The following is an 18,929-nucleotide window of genomic DNA, read 5'->3' as shown; positions in this document are numbered from 1 at the left end:
CCCTAGAATTTCCTCCAACTGCAGAAGCCTTAAAATAGTCTGGCTCGTTTGGCTTCCCCTTCCTGGTGCAGTGTTTCAGTGGAATCTGTAGACAATACCATGAACCTCAGAAATTGTCTCACTAATGATCCTTTTATGGGAGGAAACAACAGTCGTGGGTGGAACATTCCTCAGCAGGGCGTAACATAATTTTCCTTGGGACTCCCAGACTTGGGCTATTTCGGATGCTTTGGGAGAGGCTGGAAATGCAGGAGCTGCTGTGCTTCAGTGGTAACAATACACAGTTCAGGCTGTGCCTGCAGTTTCTGGGGAGTAAGTGCTATCTGATTTTTCCCCTCTGTAGGGTTTTTCTCAGAGCTGCTGCTGAACTGGAGTCTGGGCTGACCTTGCTGTAGGCTGCAGTCCACTTATGGCATGATTTCCTCTCTGCCCCGGGGTGGAGAATAAAAAGTTCCCATAGATTTCTTTCCACTGAGCATTTTACACACTCTGCACGGTTTTATTTGTCACTCCTCAGTTGCGTTTGTTGCTAAAGCTTCTGCATCAACTGGCTGTAATTTTTTTGACAGTTGCTGACATGTCTTTACTGGTTGGTTGGCTGAAGCTGCTTCACTGATCACAGGATCATTTGTCCTTGTAATAAAGTAGCCTCTGCCTTTGCAGTCAAGTTTAACCCTTGACAGTATTAATGCAACCAGGATGGGGGTGCCCGGGTCAGTAAAGCTGAGGCAGCTTCATATGAAATCCATTTCAGAAGGAATTGAGAATTCCAGAAGAATCCCAAGATCCTTAATGGATTTATGGCTTTACAGCTTGAATCTTAAAAAAAAAAAATAAATACATTCTCTCTGCTCCATTTCTCCATTCCTGCCCTGTAGGAAATAATAAAGTAATAAAAAATAAAAAAGTAATAAATGTAAAAGTGAAGCAATAATAAATAAAGTGATAAACACATAAAGTAAATGACAGAAATTAAAAGAGTAAAGGCTGTGTTTTAAAGAAAAGCTTGGTTTATTGCTTAGTATCTCCTATTGTATGCAGGTCTGGCTCAATTAGTGCTAGAACAAAGTTAAGCGTTAACTGGAAGAGAAAATGGATTTGTTCTGGGCTGGGAAGAGCCTTGCATGTTTCTCATGGCTGAAGATGCTGGTTGGTAACTTGGATTGCTTTGGTTGGCTCCTCCTTCTTTGCTTTGCTCCGTGAGAACAGTAGTATTTTTATTTCACAATTACAGCAGTACAAGCAGAGAGATGGCAGCTGCCGTGGTTAAAGAGTACAGATACATTCTTGCTGTCCAGCCTGAGCCCAGCGCAGCAGCAGACAGTTCAATTAGCCATCCCATCCTCTGGAAACCAATGCTGTCCTTCTGGTGGCATGTGAAAATAAGCATCTCAGCTCTGCAGCTGTGGGGAGACTCAGACTGCCTGCCCTGCCCTGTGTGTGCTGCCCTGTCTGGCAGTGGTTAAGCCTCTGGAAGGAGGAGGATGTGTCTGGCATAGAAAAATGCCCACAGGTTATTAGGTTTGACAGGTTATTCATAGATGGAAGTATGTGAAATACATTTTTGTTGGGTTGTTTGGTTTTTTTTTTTCCTTTAACTAGAGATCAGGAAACACTTTGCAGAATCAATATAGGCAGGAAGAACAAAATGAAGATGGACAGTGAGTAGAAGGTGCTGCATGTGGCAGACAGCCATAGGGGTATGGTACTCCCATGCTGAAGGGCTCCTCGCTACTCAAGTGCCTGTGTAGCCAGTGGTGTCCTGAGCTTCAGGACAGCTGGAGAATGGTGTCACTGGAGCCAGCAGCTTGTCCTCTCCCCACTGCTGTGAGTGCTGGGTTGCAGCAGTGTCAGCCTGGAAGGCAGGGAGGTGATTCTGTGCACTGTTTGCATAAGCATGCTTCATTTGCAGCACTGTTGCTTCAGCCTCTCTTCTTGCCTCCACCTGTTTGTGTGGAGGTGGCTTTTTGGATGCACGTTGCATTTCACACTAAACAAAGGTAGTCAGGGATTTCAGATCTGCTACTGCAGGCACTTTAATTTCATTTTTATTATTTATTTAAGTGCATGCTTGCTTCCAGACATCATACTGCATTCTGCTTTCTTGGCTGCAGTGTCCAGGTTCGGCTCACAGGGTTAGGTGTTGATGTGCCTCTGCTGCTGGAACAGCACTGACTGCCTTTGCCTGAGCCTTAAAAGCATGAGGTAAATCACTGTAAGCTCTTAATAACTGGTTAAGCCTAAGTATATAAAATATCTATGGGCTTTCTTGTGTCACAATCCCTGATGTAGGCACCATCTTTCAATTATATTCATTCTCTCTTGCATTGCTAAGTTTTATTTGCAGGGGTTTTTTGATAAATGGCTCATTCTGAAATATGAGCTGACTAGTGTTAGTTTTCCATTTGTTTTAAGATGGTGAATGGATGAGGGTCAAATATTGTCTTAAGCTGTGTAATTTTATATATTTAAAGAAAAAAAAGTTATGCTGCAGATTCTGTAAGACTCCAGTTGAGTGATTAAAGCCCCATAATATTCTTTTGTAGCTAATGAATGATAAGTAGAAGTTGAGCTGCCAAAATAAATCAAAAGTAAGTTTCAGTCATCTCCCTAATGAATTATGACAGTTGGGCAATGTCCTTCCCATCAGGAGACATGGGGAGCTTTTTCTAGCCTAGAACATGTTTATTGAAAAGGGTTTCAGGTAAATGGCATGCCAAGAAGAAATAGTGCTTTTTTGTTATCATCCTGGCTACTGGCCACGCAAACTGGCATCTGCAGCTGTATGAAGAGGTCAGGCATAACTTTTGCTATCTGCTGCAAAGAGTGGTTCAAGGCAGAAGCAGGTCTGAGCTTGACCTTGTCTTGTGCTTCTGTATGGAAAGGTGGTGGGTGCGCTCTGTCACTGTTCTGCAGCCTGAGGCTGGAAACCAGGTCGTGTTTTGTGCTGGCAAGAGGCACACTTGCTTGCTGATGCCATTGAAGGCAGTGAAGCTGCAAAGTAAGACAGGGCTGTTCCACAGCCAGTGCTGTTTGATTTTGATGCCAGAAAAGCAAGAAGCCCAGCCTGAAAATAGAAATCCTGACAACAGGCAGGAGATTTTGGTTTAGTGTGGATCTTGGTTTTTTAACTTCCTTTCTCCTTTTTGTTGTTGTCTCATATCTGCTGTGTATTAATGTTTATTCCAGCTGTGTTGCTTCAATGCTTATGGCAGATGGACTGTCAGCATTTCCACTTAGAAATCCCTACTTGTGGGGTTCATGGCATGGTTGTCTGTTTCCCCCACCTGTATTTTACCTCTTAGCTCTCAATCTGAACATGAAGTCATCTTGTGAAGTCTGATGCAACTCGAGTGGGTGCTAAACTTGCGCCCCATGGAAGTCAGGCATGTGTCTGATACAGCAAACATGACCGCAGTGCTGCCTGCAGGCAAATTAACTGGAATCCCTCAGTCATTTACAGGCAAATTCAGTGTGCAGCACACCGGATCAAACAAAACCAGGCAACTTGCTGGTGATCAGAGGAGCATGTGTGTGCCATTGCCTCAGCAGCGGAGGGCAGCCAGTTATTCCATGCTGAAGGAGAGGCCATAGAAGATGATGTGGGTCATGGGCACAGGGAGGTGCAGTCAGGGTGTGAACAGAAATGATGTGAAGGGCAGAGACTCACAGCTTTGAGCTTTGCTATTCTGAAATAATGAGGAGTGATAAAGGAAATAATAAGTGTCTGCCCAGAGGAGTTTTTCCTGTGTGATAATGGTGTTTAATGCATCGAGCTGGGTGTGGGGGAAGGCTATTGCCCTTCACCTGCCAACCTACGTCTGTGTGATGAAGCTGTGGTAACCCACTGTGAGGTCTGTGATGAAGCTAAAGGCTTTGCTAGAGGATTGTGTAACTCACACCATGAACGTTTAAATGGCCACGCCATTCTGGTGCACATTAGCTGCATGACTGTAAAGCTACTCACCAGAGCAAGACCACTAAAACCATTGTTACTTACAGCACATTACCAGCTTTCTTCATGGTGCAGGCATCAGTGTGCAGGGCTGGGCAATGCAATTAAAACTGACAGCTCAGTGTTGGACTGGTACAGTATGGGAGTTAAGCTGAAAGGTTTTGAACAACACAACCTGGAAATCACCTCTTGCTTCACCCCCTGTGTCCATCGGTGTTTGTGCAGCTGCTCAGAACATGGGGTTTGATTTCTAAGCTCTATTTGGAGGAGTTAAGTGAAGGGGGAGTAGAAGCAATTTCAAGCTTGGTGAAGTGTTGAACATAACCTGCTTTGTTGATTTAAAGTGTCTTGTGCAGCCTTAGCAGTTAGGATTGAGCTGATGACACAAAACTGTCTTTTTCAGTGACAACTGTAGTAGTTATGTAGTATTTGATCAACTCCTAAGGTAGAAATCTGCTAAAATCAAAACCAAGGGTGATGAGCCCTTCAGGTTTGTCTGCTCAGGGAAATAAGCTGGCACGGCTGTGGTGCTCTGACAGACAAGCCCTGAGCTTCGTCTGTGTGGGTTATCCCTAGCTGTAAAACTGCAGAGTTTTCTCCAAAATGGAATCAGACTGAGAATCAAAGCACATTTCCACCCTTTCTCAATCTGGAGGGGCTCATTTACCTGAGGTGTTAGTGGCAGAAATTGTTAGGCTGGTCACCGTGTGCAGGGTTTTCTTTGAAATCTCTGCAGCTGAGGCTCCTTGGAGCATTGGGGATGGGAACTTATTTTTAGTCATGGTCTAGATTTTCATTGATCTGGGTTGTAAGTGTGGCAGCAAATGAAAGAAGCATTAACGCTCTGTATTCAAGAGTGGGGACCCATCCAGGAACATGAAATTCCCAGCATCCTAACCACAGCCCAATTTGTAACATTAAAAATACATTTGGATGCTGTGAATTTGGCAGATGTGTCAAGTGTCTATAAAATACTTAGTAGAGGGCAGCTTTCTGATATGAGTAATAACATCCAATTGAAATACATATTGGCTAGGATCAAAGCTAGCACATTTCTAGCACAACACCAGTGAGCATATGGAAACCATCGAGGTATTTTAACAATTACTGAGGGGAATGGTGTTAATTCAGTTAGTCCCCAAGCTCAGGCTTTCCCAAGAAAGCAAACTTCCTCTGAAAATTTGCTTTTTCCCCAGTTCAGCAACATTTTGTAGTCACACATGGGCCTCTCAGTTCCTGTTTGTGTATTTTGTAGTATTCCAGTAGTTGCTTTCACAAGGTTCCTGATAGGATCAATGAAGAGGTATTTAGAAATCAACACACTCTCTACTCACTGTAGCTTGATGGGAGTGATGTGACAGCTCCGTGCCTAGGCCGTGCAGGGAAGGAGGATGCTTTGTGCATCTGCAGCAGCTGTGGGTGTTTGGAGATACTGACTTGAATTCACTGAACTGGGTTGGTTTTTTTCCTTGAATATTGTTGCTAATGCTGCTTTTATGTGTGTTAATGCCAGTCTGGTACTGTAAGTCACTGGAACGTAACCTTCTGAATGATGCATTGCTTCAAAATCTAATGAATTAGATGTCCTCTTGTCTCACTTCGGGTTTTTTTCTTTCCTCGTTTTGCTGCTTAGAAGATCTCATACGAAAGGTGACACAAGTGATGATGTGCAGACTGACCTTAGAAGTTGTTTGGGATAATGCCAAGTAAAGCTGTTTTTGAGTCAGCCTTTTTCATAGTGATTCATGGTTCAACTCTGCTCCCTGTTGTTTTATACTGGTGTGTTTGCACTCTTTTCCCGTTGCATCTCAAGGTGAAGAAGGTTGGAGAGCTGTAACTGATTCATGTGCTGCATTTTTCCATCCAGCTTTGGAGAGTTTGATGAAAAACTGTGTAGCTCAGTGTCTCCCCAGCTTACCTGGGGTCTGGCTGTGTTCTCTGGAGCTGGGTCTTCCAACTCTCGTATGTGGTTTCTCAGTCTTCTGTATTTCATCTCTGCTGTGAACGGAAGAGCAAGGGAACTTCCATTGTAAAAATACAGATTGGCTGAAAAATGGGGATGGTTAAAAAATACATGATTCTATGATTCGACATCCATGGTTTTAAACTGGAAGATCCCCGTGTGTTCCCTGCCAAGGATGGTGCTCTGGGTCACTGCTCTGCAGCTACTGGGGCTGTGCCTTCTCAGGTGCTACACATGGAGCTGTGCATTGCCCCACAGAGACACCCCACCATTGCTGCTTCCTGCCTGCAGCCAGGATATGCTCGTGAACCCACAGCTCCTGAAGCCTTCCGGGGCAGAAGATGGGACACACTACACCAGAGAAGGAGAAAAGTGATACAGAAGCCTGTCTTGTCTGGAGTGCTCTGTCTAGAGTGTCTTGCTCTGGTGCTGGTCCTGCCCTCTTTGCTAAATTTACTGTTGTGAGAGCAGCTGAGGTACCCCGGGGACAAGCATGATGGAAAGAGCCTCAGACACCACTGATCGATGGCTCTGCCTCTCTCCAGCAGTCAAGCCCTACCCGTGCCATGTTTCTCAGCTGGTGCCTGGCGTTCAGGGACCTCAGAGGTTGCATAAAGTTTAATAAATAATGCTGGTGGGTTAATTGTAGCTTGCAGGCTCAGTTGTTGATTAGAGTCATACGGTGTTTTTCCAGTACATCGCAACCTTAATTTCAACATCCTTGTTTCATATAACCATAACAGATTATCTATTTGGTCTCCTTCTTTATTTGTGGTCCTCTGCCCCTGAAATGAACTGCTATTGTAGAGAAGGAAACACAATAGCTTCACGTTTGCACATTTGGGGATGTGTACATTTACATGTTTCCCAGTTGTGCTGATGAAACCAATAAATTAGTCATACAAGGTGAAGCCTGCCTCAAGTAATCTCACAGATGCAAGACTACTGCATGTAAACCAGTTACGCTGGAGTAAGAGCAGTTCCTGTTCTCTGGATACTGTTTTGGGTTTAGAATTTCTGTCCAAAATAAAACTGCTATTAATAAAACAAAACTACAAAAGCAGTAAGAAAATGCTGAGTGGTTGTGGTTTCCCTTCTCTTCTTTTGCAGGTAAAAGGATAATTGTTGGATATATCAATAAACTTCTGTATTACACCTTGAACAGTCAAACCTCTTTTCATGTCCCAGCTTCTTATCCCTTAATAATGAAAGCCATTTATCAACTGTGAGGTGTTTTCTCAAAACTGAAGTTGTTTTTTATTGGTTTTGCTCTTTGCTTTACTCTGTCTTTACGGTGACCAGGAAGGTGAAGGTTTTTCTCCATCATAGATTAGTTTGCTGAATTTCCTTCTTCTACATGCAATATTTTACTACCAGGTGCTACAGCCAAAAAGGTTTCATTGGTTTCTCTAAAAAGAACCATAAGAAAGTTTAATTGCAGGCTTTGTGCAAGAAGTAACACTTTTAATTTGGTTCTGAACTTCCCATCATCTCTGTGTGGGGACTCCGTACTTAATAGATTTTCATGCAGTGTTACTTTCAGCAGCTTTTACGGATGTTTGAAAAAATATTTTCATCTGTAAATGTAAATGATACAGAAAACCAAGCATGTTGATGAATTACTGTTGTTCTGACCCAAATAAGGAATATGCAGATCTATTTTAGGAAAGCAGCTAAAGATTTATGTCTTAATGGCAAAGCAAATACTTGGAAGCAAGTTTTAGAAAGGAAACGAGTGTTTATGAGCAGTTCTGTTTCACTGAAGTCTGTGAAGTTTCCTGAGGACTTCTGTCTGTGATGTTTTTTCGTGGACAGTTATGGAAATGTCTTGCCCCTCTCCAAGAGATGCGATACAGAACTTGAACAGAATGGCAGGGGCTGTTGGGTCTCTCCCTGCATCCCACCCATGTTGTTTTTCACAGCAGTAGGACACCGCAGTTCTTTAATTCATCAGATGGGGGCAGAGCATGTTGTCTTGCTTGTGGTTTTCCAGAGTCTATAAGGAGGTAAAAGCCACAACTACCTGAGGATAAATTATGGGCAGTAATGTTGGAAAAGATTCCTGTATTCATAGTAGATGATATTCTGTCTCATGAGGAAAACAGATAAGACCATTATCCCTTTGTGGATAGGGATTTCAACATAAAACCTGTAAGACCTCAGGTGGAATTTCTCACTCATGGTATTGTTTACTCTGAACTTGGTTGCTGAAGGCTGTCAAGAACAAATGGCTTTGAGCTGTGTACTGATGCTTAAAGTAGCAACTCAAATACTCTCTTCTTGGAGAGCAGGTTAGAGATGCCACCCCAAGGAAAGCATTGCGGTGGATGGCTGAAGGTCTTTAGTTTGCCTTGGCAGTCATGCTAAGGAAAGCTGCTATGGCTATTGTCTGAGAAATTATCCCTAGGAGGGGGGAATGGGATCAGAGATGTGTCTTAAGTGTATTGCTAATTGGAAATATGGGATAGTCTTGCTGCCTATCTACATGGCTCTGCTGTGCTGCATGAGTGTAGGACCTCCACAGTCTCCTTATAGCTGATCCTCCATACCTTGCTCCCAGTGGTTCTGCATGTGTGAGATCCTAACAAATACCAGTCCCTACAAGTTGGTTTGAAATAATCCAAAGTTTGAGTAAGTTCTGTGAGAATGCCTTGGCTTTAGATGTGAAGGAGGATAGCATCTGGTTTTGGAGAATCTTTTTAATTGGCAGGATAAATCCTCATCTCTTCTTCTGGAGAGTTCAGCAGCTCTGCCTTCTCTAGTATCATGCAGAGAAATTAGCATTTAACATCAGTACTGAAGCAAAGGGAAACAGCGCTTGGCTTCTGTGAGGAGTTTCAGGTTGACTTCTTTTAATATATATATATATATATATACACATATACACATACATATATACACATAGACCTATCCACATCTCAGAATATGCAGGATAGTTGCTGCTTGCTTAATAGCTCACTTGAGTAATGTGCTGCAGCTGTGGTCTGGGACTGAGTACGGAGACTATAGTTAACTATGTTGAAAGGAGCATTCTTTAGTTCTTTGGTTTGCACTTAATCCGCATGCCTTTAAATGGAAGAGAAAACTTTATCCTAAAAGGTAGCTAGACTGGAGCCAAATGAGAAGGTAGGTGGTGGTGTCCATTTCTGATTTAGTTGTCCCTGCAGCATGCTTGTGTGTTCACTTCCCTTAGTGAACATGCTATATGATAGTTGTGTGACACTAACAGATAAAGTGTTAACTTTCACGTGATTCAGAAGATATTTTGGAGGAGACTAGGAGACTTCCCCCCCCCCCCCCCCCCCCGAAAATGAGTTATAAAGCGTTTCCAACTTTTATACTTTTATTATAACGCAGCTATGTTCCAGCAAAAACTCCTGGCAGATAGTTTGCTCATACATTTCCAAATGAAGATGTGTTAAATTTATTTGCTGAAGGAGCTTGTAGCTTGTGCTGTAACCTTGGTCATGGGACTGGATATAAAAACAGAGGGATAGAAGCCCACTGAACAGCGGGAAACAAAGTGGAGCTGGAGCTGGAAATGTTATCAGAGTGGGAAGGCAAAATGTGTTGAATTACTTCAGAAGTCAGATTTTGGACATGTGATTGCGGACATGTGGCTTCACTCTCTGAATCCACGTGTAGTTCACACTGGTTGTGTGAGGTCAGGATGCACCGTGGTTGTATAAAGGAGACCACGTGCCCCAAGAAGCTGGCAGTAAAACAGCACAAAACCCCAAGGCCAGGTCCAGTTCCCATGCTCAACCCTCTTTACCCACTAATCCTGTGCCCACTCTTCTGTGCTTAAAAAGAGCTGTTCCTCTTGCAGGTGGGTGGGAGGCTTGAGCTGTCCACCCCAAAGGAATCAGCAAAATATGTTGTTTTCTAACAGGATAATACCCTACTGATTCAGTGAGGGGTTTAGGCAGGCCCTCACTGTTCTATGTGTAATGTGTATTTTTTATTTAGAGCTAATGAACATGGTTTGTGGAGGTTTCATTTTCCTGCTGTAAATACTTATTGAGTACGTTCTACATTTTACCACACTTCGTGCATCGAAATTTATTGCAGTAACCTTAAACCTATTCACAGTTCTTATTAGAGAGGTGATTTCCTAGAATTTCTCATTTAGATTTTGCCAGAGCATTATTATAAAATGGATACTGAAGTGCTGGTCCACTCAGGTTAAATATCCCAACATGGTACATTGATTTTTGATGTGCTGACAATGTTTTCTTTGTAAGAAAACAGCTTCCCTCCACTGCTCCAGCCCAGGGGCTGTAGGGAGCAGTTGTGTATTTCTTAGAAGGTGAAAACTGAATGTAGTTTTCTTTCCACTCTAACCTTGTTTCTTTTCCAGGCCCTGGAAGAAGCCCAGAAAGCCATTCAGCAGCTCTTTGGGAAAATTAAGGATATTAAAGACAAAGCTGAAAAATCTGAACAAATGGTGAGCAGTAGTTTCTTTCTAACCTTTGAAAGGGAGCAGGGCACTGACTTTTACTTCCAGTTCTCCTTAAGGAGGGAACATTTTTGTCCCTGGCCCTTGGGACTGGGTGATAATTTGCTGTGAGGCATGTGTTGAACCTGTACCCTTCTTTGTCTGTTAGCAGGGTTGTAGAGCTAATGTGCCTGTAGTCCTGAAAAGAGGAGAGGGTGCTTTTTATGTCCTTAAAATTTTGTTGCTGTGGCTTGATACTTCACCAGACTCGTTTTTTTATGCACTAGGTTAAAGAAATCACACGGGACATCAAGCAGTTAGATCATGCCAAGTGTCATCTGACCACCTCCATCACCACCCTCAACCACCTGCACATGCTGGCAGGGGGCGTGGATTCACTGGAGTAAGTATGTGAATTTTTAGTGGTACTTTGATGCCACTGCTGAGTTCTTAAGTTTGGTGCAGTGCTCTAAATAGGTCTGTAACAGCTGCTTGTTTTTCTGGAGGGAAGTTTTCTTAATAGGTTGCAGTCTTGATTTTTGCTGGCAGATCCTTTCTGTGTTGCTCTGAGTGACCTGCAAGCTGTGTTGCTGTATTTAATGGTTTGCAGCATCGATTGCTTGAATTGCTGTGTTGATCCTGGGTGATAAGGAATGAGCCTGGCTTCATTAAAGAGTAAGTCTGTGCAGTTAGATATCCTCATCAGGGATATGCTGTTCAGGGATCTGGGGGCATTTTTACCAGTTTTATGTCTTACACTGGAATGAGTTCTTTTTCAGGAAGGTCTACTTTAGTTCTGAGAATGAGTTTAAAGAAGCCTTACAGCTTGTACTCTGTATGAAGGGGGTTAGATGTTTCTAATAGTCCTCTGTGGGTTTTTTTAATGTGCTTGAGGAGCCCACAGGCTGGGGACATTCAGTGTTTCACATGGGGACATTCAGTCCTTCACGTGTTGCATCTCTGAAGTTGGGAGACCCAGGCACAGCCTGTGCTTAGATTGTAGCAAATGAGCAAATGAGTGTTCAGAATACAGTTTTACTGAGGCTACTGGCTCCAGTGGAATCATTTTAAAGGATGAAATACAAATAAATAAATTTTTTTGTCATTTCCCTGTGAAAGTTATTAACAGAAAAGTCAAGGTTAACAGCTTTTCAGCATAATGATCCTCCTCCCTGTGAAGCTTTAGCTCACACTTTCTGTCTGGTGATGAATGGCTTAACTCAGGTCATTACAGTGAAATAACATTTACTGTCTCCGGACCCATACTGGGAAGCGGATGCATTCAGGAGTTTACATGTTCTTTGCCAAGCCTTGCTTTTGACATTTATGTTTTTGAGGCACTGCTAGATGTGTGCTGGATTGGTTTATTTTAGTATCGGTTAAGTGAAATTTTAATGCTGCGTTGGAATGTTAATGAAGAGTTGTGTATTTTAGAAGGAGAAATGTCAATAGGGACTGGCATGACCCAGTGGGGATGAGGTAACCTATGGAATTACCACCCAGGATTTTCATCAAATCTGCCTTTGTAAATCTTTAATTTCCTCTACAGGGCTATGACCAGGAGAAGACAATATGGGGAAGTTGCCAACCTTCTCCAGGGTGTTGTGAATGTGTTAGAGCATTTCAACAAATACATGGGGATTCCTCAGATTCGACAGCTTTCTGAAAGGTAAAATGGTCAAACCTTGAGCACTTGCATGCCTGCTGGGAAGGGAGGTTAGAAAATGCATTAGGCAGAATCGGTGTGTCAGGGATGTAAAGTCTGGACATGGTCCTTAGAGCTTCTTTCAAGCCAAAGCAGATAGGTTAAAATGGGACACAATTTGCTCAACTCTTGAGCAGCCTATTCTGTTAATACTCTTCTGTTAAATAACAGTAATTAGTACAGATATAATTAATGTCAGTTCTGTGTTTCTCATTGACTGGCTTTTAACTTACTGGAGTAATCTGTGGGAGTGCAAATTTATTTAGGTGACCTTTATGTGCAGGTGTTTGAACCCTGAGGTGACGCTTTCTCCTGCTTTCTTGACCTCAGCGATACAATTGAGCAGCCTGGCATGAAGCAGAAATATATACATTAACATCGTGGTGCGTGGGATCCCTTTCTGCCCAGACATGTGCCTTACTGCTGTCAAATTGCTGTTAAGATACACCTTTGCCCAAGGCTTTAGGCAGGCAGGATTTCTTTTTGTGCGTTGTCAAAACTCAGTTATTCTGAGCACCTTGAGTTTCTTCTGCCAAAACCTGCTCCCATTGCCCAGTTCTGTTGAGATTTGAGGCTTATAGCAAATCCTCCCAAAATTGCATGCAGTACACCTTGGCTGCTGAGTTTATGTAGTCTTGATTTTCTAATGTGCAGTCACACATTTAAATTTGGTGAGTTTTGATGGAGCTTCAGCAGCAAATGCCCACAGTTTCTCAGCAGTAGCCTGATCTCTGAGGGTCTTGGCTTCATTGGGAGGTGACAGATGGGTGTCAGGGGAATGAGGTCCTCTCTGTTCTAGGGGCCATTGCTGTCCCTGGCCAAAACCTACTCTTCCTGCTTTACAGCAGGCTTTACTTCTCTTAGATCACACACACAATGTTTGCTTAACAGCCTGTAGTAGTGCTGAGCATAGCTCAGAGGTGAAAATAGCCTTTTAACATTAGGGATGAACTTTCTTAATGATACAGCCATACCTGAGATCGTGTGAGAGTTGCAAATGTATCACCACCATCCTCCTGATGCCTGAGGTGACTTTGTTCATTACAGAGGTACTTGAAGGAGCCTTCCAGGCACAGTAATGAATGTTTTTGGTAACTCCTCTTGCTAAGACTGCAGCTGGCTGCCTGTGCTGTTCAGTGATGGAAACGGTGGTTGAATGATTTGTTTGTAATGTTTTCATCTGTTGGCCTTTCTTTATGGTATAGACAACTCTTCCAGAAACCCCAGATGGAATCCATGAGATGGAGCAACAGAAAAATTCACCCTAAGTCTAGAGAGAGAGAGATGGGGCCTTGTTTTAACAAAGCATTTGGCCATAAGCGTTTGCTTAAATGAACATGAACATCAAGGAAATATAAACATATGTCAGGGCTTTCCTGAATTTAGGCTGTTGTCTATTCTAGCCTCACGCTCAGAAAGATAACTTGCTTCATTTTCTTCGAGTGGTAATACCCTTGGGCAGAAACCTGCTGTCATTGGCCATTTTAAGGCCAAATCTGATTTAAGCCCCAGTCCAGAATTTTGGCTGGTTTTCTGATGGATGATTATTTAATACTTTTGTAGCTGCCGATAATTAGAGCAAACAATTCGGGCTGCTGCTAAAAGGCACAGTGGTTTTGAGTCACGCCAGAGAGACTGGCAAGGACACTGGGAGAAACTTCTTTTGTTTTATTCTCCCTTCAAGATAAGGATCTGAAAAGCTGAAGAAAGTCTGTTGCTCCTATTTTTAGAATTGCCTCGGCAGGGTTTTCCTTCCAGTGTTTACACAGGGAGAGTTGCACCATCTGGTAGCGATAGAAGCGGCTGCTTGTGGGGTGAAAGAAGAGCTGCACCCAGGGTGTTGCTGGGTTCTCTTTACTGCTTTGACATCCAGGCAGCAAATTACTACAGGGAGGTCTATGGCACAGTAATATCTGCTTTGGAGTTTGACTACACGTGTATGTATTAGGGCCCAATTTGGAGTTGAGTTTTCACTCTCTTTGCTTGGGAAATACATTCGTGGTTCATGAAACATCAAAGGAAGTTTGCCTGGCTTCTTGCAGGGCTGTTTTTAGACTGTGAAATTGCTGGGGTTTGATATCTCATGAATTTGGTTTAATGGTACAAATGAAGCCTCTGAGATGTTTGTGAAGGCAAGAAATGCGTTAGTAGATGTTGGCACAGACTTGTGACAGTAGCCAAAGTCTATTATATACAATAAGTCTATTATATACACTGTGAAATGAGCAGAGTCTGTTGCTTTCTTTAATAAAAGAGCCTCTCTTTCTTGTCATGAATGCAGTGAAGCCAAATATGAATGGGAAACCATGGGAAGGAGAAGTGCCTGCTCCAGGGGTGTTGGATGTGCTCTTTGTCATAGGGTATTCAATTGAGGTTCCTGCTTCTTGATGCTGTGAAAACTAATGATGTATTTTTAATGTTGTTTTTCACCTGTTCTGTCCCTTTGAAAATAACCAAACAAACTCCCTCTTTAAGTATTAATTGGAAACCTGGACTGAAGTCTCAGAGCCAGCAAGAAGTTGGCTTCTTGTGGTGATCCTGTTGATTTAAAAGTGGCACAATTCATAGCCAAATGTAAATATTTTCCTAATCATGTTCTTAAACCAACTTCTTATAGGGTACATTGGAAGTTGTTTGTTGTAGTAAATAGGAATATTTTGTTTTCTGTCAATCCTCTTCTGTTTTCCGTCTCCGGAGGGAGTGTATAATTAGCAGTTACAAACCCACCCATGAGAGTGGTCGAGAAAGCCTAGCAGATAGTGGAAAAAAGCCTGGAAAGTATTTAGGAGAAAGGTGATTATAAGTTTGCCACAGAAAACAGGCTGGCTCAGCCTCTTTTTATCTCACCAAGCTGCCAGGCCTAGTTTAAGATTTCTGGTAGCTTTGGCTAAAGGAGTTGTGGTTTCTAGTAATTTAATGTCATTTGAAACATAACAGTGGGTTTTCTTGTTTTTGTTTTTTTAAAGGCGGGGAAATGGGGGAACAAAAGCCACTAATAATAAAACAAAAGTCAGAGAAACAGAAATCACTAACACTCGGGTAACCAGAGGTTTTGGCACATGCAGGCAACCCCAGGAAAAGGCAATTCCCTGCTGCGACAAACCAGGATTGTTGCTGCCATACCCCTGCATGCTGCCAGGGGGAATCTAGTCAGGAAAAATATTCTAGGAAGAGATCCTAAATCTGTTATCAGCTGAGAGCTGCTGGGGTTGCTTTAGTAGGCAGTTCCCTTCCTGCAAGGGGTTAAACACACACACTTTTCTGCACTTGTGCAGAAATGGCCCTTCAGCGGTGAATGCGAGTGAAGCCGGTCATGGGGTAGGGGCTTTTATCACTGCAGTTTCCATTGCATGAAGATTATTCTGAGTTATCGAACGCATTACAGCTTTACATGGGGAGTAATAATCCATAGTGGCTGAAGCAAGTGTTCTCTACCTAAAGCAATCGATCTGGAGAGAAATGGCATAAAGGTCTTCATGTTTCTGGGTGCCTGCTCATGGGGAAAAAATAATCACGTGTGCCTCTGTATGTGTGCTTGTGTGAAGAGGGATAGTTACTGGGAGGGCAGTCCCTGTCATTGCTCACACATACCTAAACCTTTGGCAACTTCAGGGTCTATTCTATCCCCATTTTACAAAATATGAAGGAAAAAAAACCCTAAAACTCATTTTCCCTCTTTGAGATTTTTAAGCCAGACAGAAATATGTATCTTCAACATCCCAGTTCAAGGCATTCCTGCAAGTTTCTTAATTTAGGGAGATGAGAATCCCTGTTAAGACTATCCTTAAGTACTTTCCTGAATCGCAGCCTAAAACAACAAAGCCCACGGACAGAGCTTTTAACTGCTTGACAGGGCTTCTTTTAAATTTGTTGAGTCTTCAGGAATCTGGCTGCTGCTCTTCTCAGTGCCTCCTCTGTGCTCCCTGCAGCTGTTGTCAAATAGGAAGGTTGCTGTAGCTGGTCATAAGGAAAGAAGTACAACAGCCAATAACTTGTTTATAAAAACTCATTTATTTCTGCACCTCATAATGCTGAAGACTTCTTGTTCCTTGATTATTTCAAAGATAGAAATTTTCAGTCCAAGTTCAGCATCTTTTTTTCTTCTTTTTTCCCTCCTTTCTCTTAAAGATCAAAGGGTTTTGTTCTGTGATGCTTTCTTACATGAATTACGAGTGCTTGCTTGTACAGTGTAGGCAGGATTATACCCGTAGTTGTGGCTGTTGGGCTGGGTTCCTCTTTACTGCTTAAATTTCCCACTTCTATTTCAACATATTAGTGAATCCTTTTTGTTTCACAGGTAGGAAGGTGTTAACTAGGGATCTATACCTGGGAGAGTAGAAGGGTTTCTAAACATTCCTGTGAAGCAGAGAGCTTAAATAAAAATTACATTTGACATTGCAGGCAGGAAGCTTTTCCAGCAAAATCCCCATAAATAAATCCTGGATAAGGCAGGTCATACATAAAGTTAAATCACAGATCTGAAGTTATATTTCATTTAAAGGACTAGAATTTTCTGCATTTGGCACCATTAAAGAATCCAGCCTGTTCTCCAGCATTGTCAGATCATCTTGTAGAGTTTCACTACTAATGGACCTCAAGCGGGAAGATTAAAGAAGCAGTTCAGTCTTTGATAAGGCTGAGGAATCAAAAAGAATCCAAGTCTTCTCCCCACAGTCTGAGCAAACATTTTGACTAAAGTAAATGTAGCCACTCATTGTGACATCTCAGTCTCAGTGGAAAAATCCACTGCTTTGAGTGATCAATTTAGACCTTAAAGCGTTTCCAGTATAGTAAAAAGCGATGGAAGAATTCAAGGGCTGCAGAGGGACATAAGTGCCTAACTGTTTGTTTTGGCTTTTTCCAGTGTGTGTAGGCATTTCCATTTCCATAGAAGTATCAATTAAGCTATATTGACTTTTATTTCTGGAAATGGGAAGCTTTCTTCTCTCAGCCAGCTAAAGAGCAAGGCTGTGGTTTGTTCAAAACTTTTTCACCCATTTCATACCTTTGTTTTTTTATGCTTCTTAAGACGTGGAGGATTTATAGGATAAAAGTGCAGCCAACAGTATTCACATGGATGCATTGGAAAGTAGGTCGGTGTACCTGGAACTGTGAAAGGTTAATGATGAAGCTTGAGATATTGTGAAGCTTTTTATATGTTAGAAACAAGCTTTTGTTGAAATGTGATCAACATACACAAATGTAAAGATGGGTTGGTCACGCTGACTTTAAAGGAACCCTCCTGATTTCTCAGCTGATTAACAGGCCCTTATTGAAATACTAAATTACAGCTGGGTTAAACCATCTAGGACACATTCTGCTACAGCTCAGAGATCCTTGCTGTGGAGCTGGAGTTTTCATCCTGGTGTCATTCATGAACCAAATGCTCTCCCAGTTTTGCCATACAGGCTTTCATGGATGGATGAAGGATGTTTTCTCTTTAGCATGCTTTTTTTTTTTTTTTGTCCCCTAAAAACCTTTGTTTATCTGTTAGTGTTTCAGACCACTTTGTAGTAATGTTTGCAGGCAGTGAAACCAGGAAGTTGTACCACCAGCAAAGCCTGTGCTTTCTCTGTCCTCATCAGGGTGAAAGCAGCACAGAATGAGTTGGGACAACAGATCCTGGCTGACTTTGAGGAAGCCTTTCCTTCTCAAGGTACAAAGGTAAAGTTCTCATTTCCCCTCTTCCTCCCATTGAATATGTTGTTGAAAACTATTCAATGTAATTGGCATTGGTTTAAATCTCATTTTACATCTAGACTGGTTATCTCTCTCTTTCAGGAGTTGATTTAGAAAGCAAACAAATCTCCCAGGCTGTAGGGTGCCAGGTATATTTCTCACTGCTTATGTCTAGTGAGTATGGGAGAGAAATTACACCCTTCCTCTGTCACGCTGTGACACATCTATTGCAGCGAGGTCTGCAAGCCAGTCAAGGAATGCCCCAAGCAAACCATGTCTGGCCTTGCAGACCAGAGTGTGGTTCCCTCAGCACCTCACCCAGCTTACTGGTTATTTGTTGGACACACAAAGGTTTGTGTTGTGTTCAGAGAAAGCCAAGCACAGGCTGTTTGTTGACATGCTGCCACCAAGTTTGTCTTTGGTTTAGTCAGCACAGATACAAATCTGGGCTAAGGCTGAGGCACCAAATGTGCTTTCCCAAAATTATGCATCCAAACGTTTGCAAACAATCTGTGGGGTAGGTGTGAATTGAAATTTACTTCAAGGAAAATACTAGTTCTGTCTTCCAAAGTACCAGGTCTGCTGGTTCCTTTGTAAAACTAACAAGTACAGAAATGCAGAAACTATTTGGAACAGATCCTCAATGAAGGGCAAATCTGTGTCCACATGAAGCAGCATCAAAAGAGCTTTTTTTGAAAGAAGTTTCTAATTTTTCTGTCTTCTCCACTAACATCATGGCTTGTGCCAATACAGACCAGCAGATGCTACTTTATGTTGCAAATTGATCATCTGTAGACTGCTTTTTTTCCCCACATTAATTTGGCTTTCAGGTTTGCAGAAAAGGGTTTTGCTTTTCCCACTTGTCAGCCACATCTCTTAGCTGTTCCTCAGAGTATCTAGGCTGATGAAAGGCTTTGCAGAAGTGATGGGACAACAGTTCTTTCTGTAGATGGAGCTGGCAGCTTTTCTGTGGTGAGGAGCTTCCTGGCTCCTGAGCTGTAGAACAACTATATGGCCAGTGAAATGGAAGCAGCTCAGATTTCATTCCAACAGAAGAAAGATGCCTATGTGATAATAAAGAGTAACAGCAGAAGCATTAAGGAGAGAATAATGGGAAAGAATAAAAACAAGATAAGCTGAATACTGCAGGGTAACCTGCAGTACAGTTTACATTCACCCATTCAGCTAT

General features: G+C 42.4%; 1 protein-coding gene across 4 annotated transcripts in view; it reads left to right on the top strand.

Annotated features, from left to right (window-relative positions):
* The window catches only part of VPS53 (VPS53 subunit of GARP complex), a 65,740-nt gene that overhangs the window by 9,250 nt on the left and 37,561 nt on the right, over window positions 1-18,929 (top strand). For 3 of the 4 annotated variants that reach the window (XM_057415723.1, XM_057415718.1, XM_057415712.1), the window contains exons 5-8: window positions 10,279-10,365; window positions 10,644-10,759; window positions 11,906-12,025; window positions 17,647-17,725. In XM_057415723.1, the coding sequence (XP_057271706.1) occupies window positions 10,279-10,365; window positions 10,644-10,759; window positions 11,906-12,025; window positions 17,647-17,725 (402 nt within the window). Of the gene's footprint in view, window positions 1-1,694; window positions 1,828-10,278; window positions 10,366-10,643; window positions 10,760-11,905; window positions 12,026-17,646; window positions 17,726-18,929 lie in introns of those variants that run through there. The other variant, XM_057415731.1, reaches the window with a different exon arrangement.

Source organism: Pezoporus wallicus, unplaced genomic scaffold (genome assembly GCF_028554395.1).
Source record: "Pezoporus wallicus isolate ANWC-B61680 ecotype Strahan unplaced genomic scaffold, APGP_CSIRO_Pwel_v1 contig_8517, whole genome shotgun sequence".
In the NCBI taxonomy this organism is placed as follows: domain Eukaryota; kingdom Metazoa; phylum Chordata; class Aves; order Psittaciformes; family Psittacidae; genus Pezoporus; species Pezoporus wallicus.
The sequence above is the reverse complement of the archived record's forward strand: the minus strand, read 5'-3'. Positions and strand labels throughout refer to the sequence as shown.